Source organism: Lactuca serriola, chromosome 3, assembly GCF_051521515.1.
Source record: "Lactuca serriola cultivar US96UC23 chromosome 3, Lser_US96UC23_V15, whole genome shotgun sequence".
Classification (NCBI taxonomy): domain Eukaryota; kingdom Viridiplantae; phylum Streptophyta; class Magnoliopsida; order Asterales; family Asteraceae; genus Lactuca; species Lactuca serriola.
This window is the reverse complement of record NC_136410.1, coordinates 302,078,962-302,088,762: the sequence shown is the minus strand read 5'-3', so window position 1 is coordinate 302,088,762 and position 9,801 is coordinate 302,078,962. Positions and strand designations below refer to the sequence as shown.

General features: G+C 37.7%; 2 protein-coding genes across 2 annotated transcripts; both read left to right on the top strand.

Moving 5' to 3' along the window:
- Positions 1–7,374: 7,374 nt before the first annotated feature.
- On the top strand, positions 7,375–8,448 carry LOC145094114 (uncharacterized). The gene is made up of 3 exons (XM_079032395.1): positions 7,375–7,568; positions 7,674–7,735; positions 8,223–8,448. The coding sequence occupies exons 1-3, from the start codon at positions 7,511–7,513 to the stop codon at positions 8,349–8,351; spliced, it is 249 nt and encodes an 82-aa protein (XP_078888521.1). The 5' UTR covers positions 7,375–7,510; the 3' UTR covers positions 8,352–8,448.
- An 866-nt stretch (positions 8,449–9,314) lies between these two features.
- On the top strand, positions 9,315–9,785 carry LOC145096321 (uncharacterized). The gene has a single exon (XM_079034069.1). The coding sequence runs from the start codon at positions 9,315–9,317 to the stop codon at positions 9,783–9,785; it is 471 nt and encodes a 156-aa protein (XP_078890195.1).
- Positions 9,786–9,801: the final 16 nt, after the last annotated feature.

The following is a 9,801-nucleotide window of genomic DNA, read 5'->3' as shown; positions in this document are numbered from 1 at the left end:
TCAAAGATCGATCTTAGGTCAGGATATCATCAGCTAAAGGTGAGAAAGCGGGATATTGAGAAGACTGCATTCAGAACGAGATATGGACACTACGAGTTCTTGGTTATGTCATTCGGGCTAACCAATGCTCCCGCAACATTCATGGATTTGATGAATAGGGTTTGTAAACCATTCCTCGATAAATCCGTGATAGTGTTCATCGACGACATTCTCATCTACTCGAAAAGCCAAGAGGAGCATGGCAAGCATCTACGGGAAGTATTAGAAGTGTTGAAGAAGGAGAAGCTTTTTGCAAAGTTCTCCAAATGCGACTTTTGGATACGAGAAGTCCAATTCTTGGGTCATGTTGTTAACCAGGAGGGAATAATGGTTGACCCCGCAAAGATCGAGGCTGTAATGAAGTGGGAACGTCCAAAGAGTCCCACGGAGATTCGAAGCTTTCTAGGATTAGCCGGATATTATCGACGATTTATCCAAGGCTTTTCTTCGATAGCTGCTCCATTAACAGCTTTGACTCATAAAGGAGCTACATATACGTGGAGTGAGAAACACGATGAGGCATTCGAGAAGCTAAAGAAGAAGTTATGTGAAGCACCGATACTTTCTCTACCCGATGGAGTCGAAGATTTCGCGGTTTATAGTGACGCTTCTGGAGTCGGGTTGGGTTGTGTTCTGACCCAAAGAGAAAAGGTGATAGCATACGTATCTCGACAATTGAAAGAGCACGAAAAGAACTACCCCACTCATGATCTGGAGTTGGCAGCGGTAGTTTTTGCCTTAAAGATATGGAGGCATTACCTCTACGACACGAAGTGCAAGCTCTTCACTGATCATAAGAGTCTCCAGTATCTCTTTAATCAGAAGGAGTTGAACATCAGGCAACGACGCTGGCTAGAACTTCTCAAGGACTACGACTGTGAGATACTTTACCACCCAGGTAAAGCAAATATTGTTGCTGATGCTCTCAGTCGGAAAGTCAATCTGGAAAGGAAAAGGCCAAGAGCGTTAAGAATTGAAGTCGTCTCGACGATTGTGGAAAGTATCAGGAAAGCTCAAGAAGAAGCTTTAGAGAAAAATGACCGAAAGGAAGAACGTTAGTGTTTGGTACAAACAGTCGAGGACTGAAGGTATTCCAAGATCGAATTTGGGTACCTAAGACGGGAGGAATAAGAGATCTTCTGATGGAAGAAGCACACAAGACCATGTACTCGATTCATCCCGGTAGCACTAAAATGTATAGGGACCTAAAACCCTACTACTGGTGGCCGACGATGAAGCTCGATGTTGCGAAGTATGTGGCCGAGTGCGTAACATGTGCAAGGGTTAAGGCACAACATCATAAACCGTATGGGAGTTTGGAACCTTTACCTGTACCCATGGGTAAATGGGAAGACATCACCATGGATTTTGTGACTAAACTGCCCAGGACGAAGAACGGTCACGACATGATTTGGGTAGTCGTGGATCGTTTCACCAAGAGTGCACACTTCATAGCAGCCAACGAGAAGTGGTCTATGGATAAGCTCGCAAATGCTTACGTGAAGGAAATTGTAAGACTTCACGGTGTCCCTCTTACGATTGTATCAGATCGTGATAGTCGTTTCACGTCAAGGTTTTGGAGGAGTCTACAAGAGGAGTTAGGTACAAAGTTGTGTTTGAGTACTGCTTATCATCCGCAAACTGATGGTCAAAGCAAAAGAACGATTCAGACGCTGGAAGATATGCTGAGAGCATGTACCCTCGAATTCCAAGGGAATTGGGACGAGCACTTACCTCTGGTAGAATTTTCCTACAACAATAGTTTTCACTCGAGCATCAAGATGGCTCCTTATCAAGCCTTGTATGGGTAGAAGTGTCGTACGCCGTCTTGTTGGCTTGAAGCCGGAGAGAAGCAGTTTATGGGCCCCGAGATAGTCCATGAGACTGCTGAGAAGTTGAAGGTGATTAGGGAAAGGATGTTAGCAGCCCAGGATCGTCAGAAGAGCTATGCTGACAAGAAAAGACGACCGATAACTTTCGAAGTTGGGGATTCCGTTTTGCTTAAAGTCTCACCGTGGAAGGGACTTATACGATTTGGGAAACGAGGAAAGTTGAGTCCAAGGTTTATTGGACCGTTCAAAGTTCTTCAGAAGATAGGGAACCAAGCTTACAAGCTGGAATTGCCCGAAGAACTCAATGGTATTCATAACACCTTCCATGTGTGTTATTTGAGGAAATTCACGGGAGATGTTCCCGACATAATTCCAATCTCAGAGTTAAGGATGGATGAAAATAAAAGGTTGATCGAAGAGCCTGAGGCAATTGTTGACCGTAAGACTAAGAAGTTACGACGCAAGATGGTTGACTTGGTGCTAGTCCGATGGAAACATTCGAATGGGCCGAATCTCACTTGGGAAACAGAGGATGACATGATGAGTCGCTATCCACATCTGTTTGCTGATGCATGATTCCGGGATGGAATCATCCTAAGGGGAGAGAATTGTAACGCCCAGGTTTCAGGGCTAAGCATTTTTGTCAATGTAATAGTCTAGGTCAACTCTTGTAACTCTTTTTAAAGTAATAAAGATGAAATATTTGAGTATTATGTGTATTATATGTGTTTATTATTTAATTATAAATGTATAATTAATAAAGAATAAAAATGAGCGTCAAAAATTAAAGTGTGAGATAATCCCGATATCTCTACATAAAGTTGTAGAATATGTCTCAAGGTTTCCGTGCATATAAGGAACGCTGAAATCCGAGTTATAACGAAGAAGTTATGACCCGTCGAAGTTTCACGACAGAACCGGCACGATACCGGGAAGCGTGAATAGTGAATTTACGATAGAGCGAGATTTAGCCTTAGTGATCTAAACGAAAGTCATAGAATATGTTAAACTAAGAACATCGATAAAAAGAACGCCCAAATCTGACTTCGTATGAAGAAGTTATGAGATTTTAAACAGACCAATCCTGTCCCGGCTTGTTAAAAATATAACTTTAAAAATAAAGTCAAAATTAGCCGACGGAGTCTAAACGAAAGTTGTAGAGTACGTCTTCACCTACGCGTGGATATAAAGAACGTCAAAAACGGAGTTCGTATGAACGAGTTACAAATTATAATAGCATATTTACGTATTAAAATAAAGTATAAATCATGTATACGTACACATATATATACATATGTATATATCATTAGAAAGGTATCGACGATGCGGTCATTATAAGACTAATGTTGAGTTCTTTCGACATTAGTTTAGTACAAATATCATTAAATCCATTTATAATAGTATTATAGAGGGGTGTTTAGTTGTTTATATAACTAAAAGGTCATTAAGTAATTATGGAGGATAGTTTTTGAAAATTCAATTAGTATAAATAAGAGCCTTGGGCTCTCATATTTCTTGCACCATTCTCTTGATTCAAGAGTCTTTCTCTCCTTATCCCCCGAGCATTTCGGTCCCTCGTGATTCGACTTCTCTTTCTGTAGCTTAGTATAGTAAGGTGAGCGCTGAAGTGCTGCACGAATCTTTCTTAGAAAGATTCAACGACGAAGTTCTGCCCCTGCAGAGCCCGACTCCTAGCTAAAACCCCCTTGTAAGTAAGTTATGCTTACCTTATTTTAATATAGCTTATATTTAAAATTAATATTGTTATTATGAACTTATAATAAATATTTGAGCTATTATTATAACTTATATAAGTGTCGTTATATTATTTTTTTTAACTACTCGCGGTACGGGGAATCTGGTTTAAAGGGCCGCATAGGGTTGTTGGATTTCAGAAGTGCTATATGCCAAAATGGTCCTGCCCTCCGGTGTTTTATGTCTGGCCCCTGTCTGTACGTAGTGGTTGGAAAATATTGTTTAACGCTTATATAATAATAATAATACTAAGACTAATAGTTGGTCACGGTAAATATTAGACTAAAATTTAGCGATAATAATGCTAGGTTTCGTCGAAGGAAAATAGAATCGTTAGAAGCAAGCGCTGCCCGATTTTGGAATCATCACCTTAACAAGTGAGTGCATAGTTACTTTCAACTTACACATAGATATGAAGTATTTTATATAAATTACGTGCTATGTGTGCATATTATCTAAATACTTGCTATCTATGCTAGATGAACGTTGTTATACATGTTTTCAATGATTTAAACTGTATATGTATTTTATATCTACGAAAATGTTGGGGTAAAACATGGGTAGATGCAATAGGTGATGTGTGATAAAATGATGAGAGGCCTCGATGTTGATGTTGTTGATTCTATCATCTAGCGGAGTATGGATAACGACCACGGACTCTTCTAGACAGTCCAGTGGAACACTAGCAGGCTCGCAACCGATAGGTGTTTGTGAACGATATGTTCACCGGTGTACTCCATCCCCCACATGGTTGCCTTTAGGACATTTATTGCTGAGGAATCCCCTTAGCAGTAGTGTCCATCCCGATGATGATCCTTAGGCTAGGTCCCTTATGATAGGTGTTTAGGGACGTAAAGTGAGGATAACGGGAACGGGTAATCGGGTTATTGTTGATCGATGAAATTAATAAACTTATTTATTGTGGGTTGAAAACCCTATGTGCTCACCAGGCTCCCAAGCCTGACCCACTCAGTTTTATATATTACAGGTAGTGGCGCATGAGCATAGGTGTGATGTTTTGGACGAGGGATTATGGATATAGGCCTGTAGATATGAAATAATGTAGTAAGGCTTATATTGTACTGTTTATGCTTTTGATCTGTACGAACATGACATCCCGAGTCTTTTAATGAAATACATTTCTATGGAAATGCTTTTGATAAATCTTTATCATATTTTTGTTTTGGGACAAATTCCGCAACAATTTCATTTAAAATGTAACTCTGATTTTTAAACAAAGCATAAACAAACCGGTCTTTTCTGGCCGTGATTTTGGGGATGTCACACCAAGGGCAGCCCATTATGTGATTATGGTATATGTGTTAGTCATTCTGTGATTTGATATGTTATGCGATTGTGTGTTATTGCATGGAAGACCCCGGGGGGAGCCCGTGGCATTGGATGTAAGACCATGTGGGGTAGCCCATGGCATTCCTAAGTAAAGACCATGTAGGGTAGCCCATGACACAATGGTGTAAGACCCTGGGGGGAGCCCACGACATCCTTACAGTTTTGTTTGTGTTATGTGTATATATTTTTGTGATATATGATATGTTTATGTGATATGTGTTATGCTAGTTGTCTTTGTGATACTTGCTGGAAGACCCCGGGGGGAGCCCGTGACAATTAGATATAAGACCATGTGGGGTAGCCCATGACATTCTCAAGTTAAGACCATGTGGGGTAGCCCATGTCACAATGGTGTAAGACCCCGGGGGGAGCCTATGGCATCCTTACAGGTTTTGGTATGCATGGCTTATGTGTTATATGTAGCTTCTATAGCTAGCAGGAAATGTGATACAGGTAGCTTTTATAGCAACATGATATGTGATATGTGGTTTTTGTGTATGGTATGCTCTGGGAAACTCACTAAGCTTCGTGCTTCCAGGTTTTCTTTATGGTTTCAGGTATCATCGTTTTTGGACAGGAAGGCCTTAGATTGGTTGCAGTGCACACACCTATGATTTCCGCAACAAATGATTTTGGGATGAACTCTGATAAATGTTTTACTTAATGATGATTTGAATTTTTAGATTAAATGGTATCAATGTTTTAGCTATATTAAAAAAATGAAATTTTTACCTTTGATTTTTGGGTCGTTACAGATACACTGTTCGTGTAAATTTAGTTAAGTTTCTTGTGAGACGTTCTTTTATTCGTACCTACCTAGTGTACAACCTTAAGCCCTGTAGTTATTACCAGAGTCTCCTAGAGGGAGAATGAGAGTTTGTGTATAGATCTATACAGGGTTGACAGCCCCGCACCTGAGCTGTTCGCTACAGCTAGACTAGGCCAGTCTAGGGTGACAAATGTTTTACCTTAAACAAGTCGACGCCTGAAAAACGTCATGACAAGCAGATCAGTCATATCAAACATGGTTATAACGACTCACATAGAGATTAACTCCACTGTAAATTTACGGAATACATATACATTTCTGGTGATACAAAATCATACATACATTGTTACTCGGTCTTAGGGTTTTTAGACCACAACACTTTTACAAGCAGAAAATATCGGATTTTCTGGGAAACATACATCATACACTACCTTCTACTTACAATAGAAAATATAGGATTTTATGGAATACTCTCTTTATACATTTTCAAAATAGAAACACACATGCTTTAATACAAGATTTGACACAAAACTTCCAAACCATTTTTACAGAAAATATCGGATTTTCTGATGTTTACAAAGTAATACAAAGATTTTCATACAAACATGCTTATGAACTCGCCAACATTATAAATGTTGACATTTTCAAAATAACTTATATTCTCAGGGAATCGTTAAGCAGGTCGGTCTTCAGGAACTTGTGGATTATGTTGCATTTTGTTTCCATCATACACTTATTATTTTGGGGATGTAACTTTTGTGAACGATTACAATGATGTAAACCCAGTATGTAGTATGTTGTGTTATTGTATGTGTGATGATAATGTTTGTCTTGATTCAATTATATACATTGTGATGATATTACAAGATGAAGTCACCCAACCCCTGAACATTTCCGCCGTTTTGGTTCGGGGGTGTGACATAAAAGCGTATATAGCTGAAGTTTCGCCCTATATAACACATAATTTCTTCCCGTTAGACATCAAATAAACACTCCAAATAAGAAACACCACATAGATGGTTAAATGGTCTTTCTAAATGCATTGATAAGAGTAATAGGAGGATTATACCCCATTTCATTCAACATAACAAGAACTTGATCAAGCGTCAAAGTTTCAAACGAAACATGTTTAACCTTTTATAACAAATGACAATGACAAAATTATTACGAAAATTTCATAGATTTCAGGTATAGTTTAACATATTTTGTACTTTAAGGACTAAAGTTGATACACGACCAATACTTTTTATCATTTTATGGACAATTCTATTAATAATAAACAATTTGTCAAACAATCGAACAATTGATTATCTTCATACTAACTTCAAATAGCATAAATAATACACATCCGAACACACTTTTTTTGGTTCAAGCATAAAATGAGGAACAATCATATATTTTTGCTTTTACTTTGAATACAAGCCATTTTTCAAATCAAACTCAAGTCGAACTAAAACGGTTTTTCACATTTATGGTTCTAAATACCCGAATCCAAAAGAGATGGTGGTAATGTGTAATATACAGAGAAAAGAAGGTCTCAATAAAACAAGGATAAAAACTATAAGGGCCAAAAAGTGATCTTTTAGTTTCTGCAATATAAATTAGTTGAAGGTTTTAAAACCTGAGGATATCGGTTTATAATCCCCCAATTTGATTCATCCGCTAGGGTTAGGGTTTTAGCGCAGTCGATTCTCAATCTCCGTAACTGACGATCGGAAAAACAATCAGTTAACCACACTAGGAACCGGAAAACAGTTCATCAGGGATGTCGAAGAAAAACAACTTATCTCTTAGAAAAAAGCAGCATGAATTTGAGCTTCGGAGTAAGCCATTTCTCAAAACGACTTAAATTTTGCGGAGTTTCTAGTTGTTGTTTTGTTTGGGGTATTGGGATCTAATTGTTTCTCTCGTCTGTTTTTGTGAATTAGGAGAGCAGCAAGAGAAAGAAAAGAAGGCGAAGAAGCTACAAGCTAAGAAGAACAAGATGAAAGTAAGTGATTTCCATTGTTTATACACCATCTCTTTTGATTATTTTTTTTTATTTAATGGTATTGTTTAAGTGATGAAACTTCATTGGGTTATCGACATTTTGAATCGTTCTATTAAATTTTTTATCACAAACTTGAAAAAAATGCAAAAAAACCCTTTCCACCTTGGAGTTTTGATTAGTCTAGGATTACCTAATCTTGTTTACATATCAAATAGCCACTTTTTATCAACTATTTCGTTTATCATAAACATATGCTGATTATTTCTTGCATAATATGTTTCAGTAGTGATTTTTGTTATAAGTTATAACAGTTGGTAATCACAGGTTTAGAAATTAGGAACATTAAAGTGTAGTTTGAGTTATATATTTCTTTTTGAAGTTTTTGAAAGCTTTCAAGCAGTGTTTGACATGTAAGTATATTGCTTTTATCAATCTTGACCTGTGTAATTATGAGTTTTGTTAACTCATTTAATGTACTTGTTATCAGGTTGATGGAAGTGCAAGCAAGAAAAAGAAGGGTAGTGGTGGATTTACAGTAGGGAAGAAGAAGTTGAAGACAAGAATGACACCATTGGCGAAAGCTAAAGTTGCTCAAGCAATGGAAGTTGACAAATGAGGTTGACCATAACTAGTTGACATTAATGTTTCTTGAACCTAATATTTTACAACGCATTTTAAATCAAAAGATAAATGTGGCTCCAAGTTTTTATTCATATGATTTTGGTTTTGGCAAATGGGATGGGATTGGAATTCGAGCTTCCATTCCATGGTGTGTTTGGTTGACAAGTGGATGAAATACAGTTCCATTAGATTCCTTAAATAAGTGGATAAATACTCTAATGCGCATAAAAAAGATTAATTTGGTATGATCTAATGTTAAATCCTCACTTATAAGAAATAGCTCTCACAAAAAACGAAAACACAATTGCTACACAGTTCTTTGAAAAATGTATATATAGACCCATACTCAACACACAAGCATGAGAAGCTATTCACGAGTGTGACGAGTTATTTATGATGAAGAGAAGATCATTGAGCATGATAAGCACAAAAAATTATACAATCAACTCTTTTGTATGTTTTTAATGTTCATCTGTGCTCTTTGTCTGCAATAAATTATACAGAAGGTATCTTGCATTTAATGCTCGATTGTACCCCAACTTTTTCCTTGAAGTGACATACTAAAATCATGTCAGACTTTTGATGAATAAGAGGTCAAGTCGATTTTTGACTCAGGCACGGTGTGGTGCAGTTTGGGACCGCACATGGGTGCCACCTCAGCAGGGAACACCGCCCCCAGGGTGCGGTTTCCTGCCATTGAGACCGCGGTGCGGCCTTTGAAGACCGCGAAATGTGATTGGCTGGTCAAAAATCTGACCGTTGAATGCAATTTCGTTTATTTTTTTTTTAATTTTTTTTCCCTTTTGCTTTTTCTTTCCTTCCTCTATATATATATATATATATATATATATATATATATATATATATATATATATATCAAACTTAATTTTTTTTCACAACACAATCTTCTCTCTCTCAATTTTTTTTTTTTTTTTTTTAAATCACCACTCTCCAAAAAATGTCATCTTCTTCATCTTCTGAAGAATTTCAGACTATTTTTGATACCGCTATTGCGTGTGTTCAAATGGCGGAACAAACATACAATGTTGTATGTAACAACGCAGCTGCAAGTTCTCAACAGAGAACACGAAGATACATTTACAGAAATCGTGAAGAAGCCAACCAACGTTTGGTGCAAGACTATTTTGCAGAGAATGCCACTTACCAAGGGTATTATTTTCGTAGGCGCTTCAGAATGCTCAAATGTTTATTCGAACGTATAGTTGAAGATGTAACGAGGGAGTGCAGTTTTTTCCAACAACGCTACGATGCTAGAGGTACACCCGGTTTCACTCCGTTACAAAAATGCACGGTCGCACTTCGTCAGTTAGCATATGGCATTCCGCATGATGCGTTAGACGAAAGTTTTAGGATGTCTGCTAGGATAGCACGAGACAGTCTCCATTTTTTCTGCAAAACTGTCATTTAGTTTTATGGTCCAAAAT

Excerpts from the sequence above, each read along its gene's own strand:
- LOC145094114 (XM_079032395.1), top strand. The coding sequence starts at position 7,511 with ATGTCGAAGAAAAACAACTTATCTCTTAGAAAAAAGCAGCATGAATTT. Across the intron at positions 7,569-7,673 it reads GCATGAATTTGAGCTTCGGA|GAGAGCAGCAAGAGAAAGAA; the intron begins GTAAGCCATTTC and ends TTTGTGAATTAG. Across the intron at positions 7,736-8,222 it reads CTAAGAAGAACAAGATGAAA|GTTGATGGAAGTGCAAGCAA; the intron begins GTAAGTGATTTC and ends ACTTGTTATCAG.
- LOC145096321 (XM_079034069.1), top strand. The coding sequence starts at position 9,315 with ATGTCATCTTCTTCATCTTCTGAAGAATTTCAGACTATTTTTGATACC.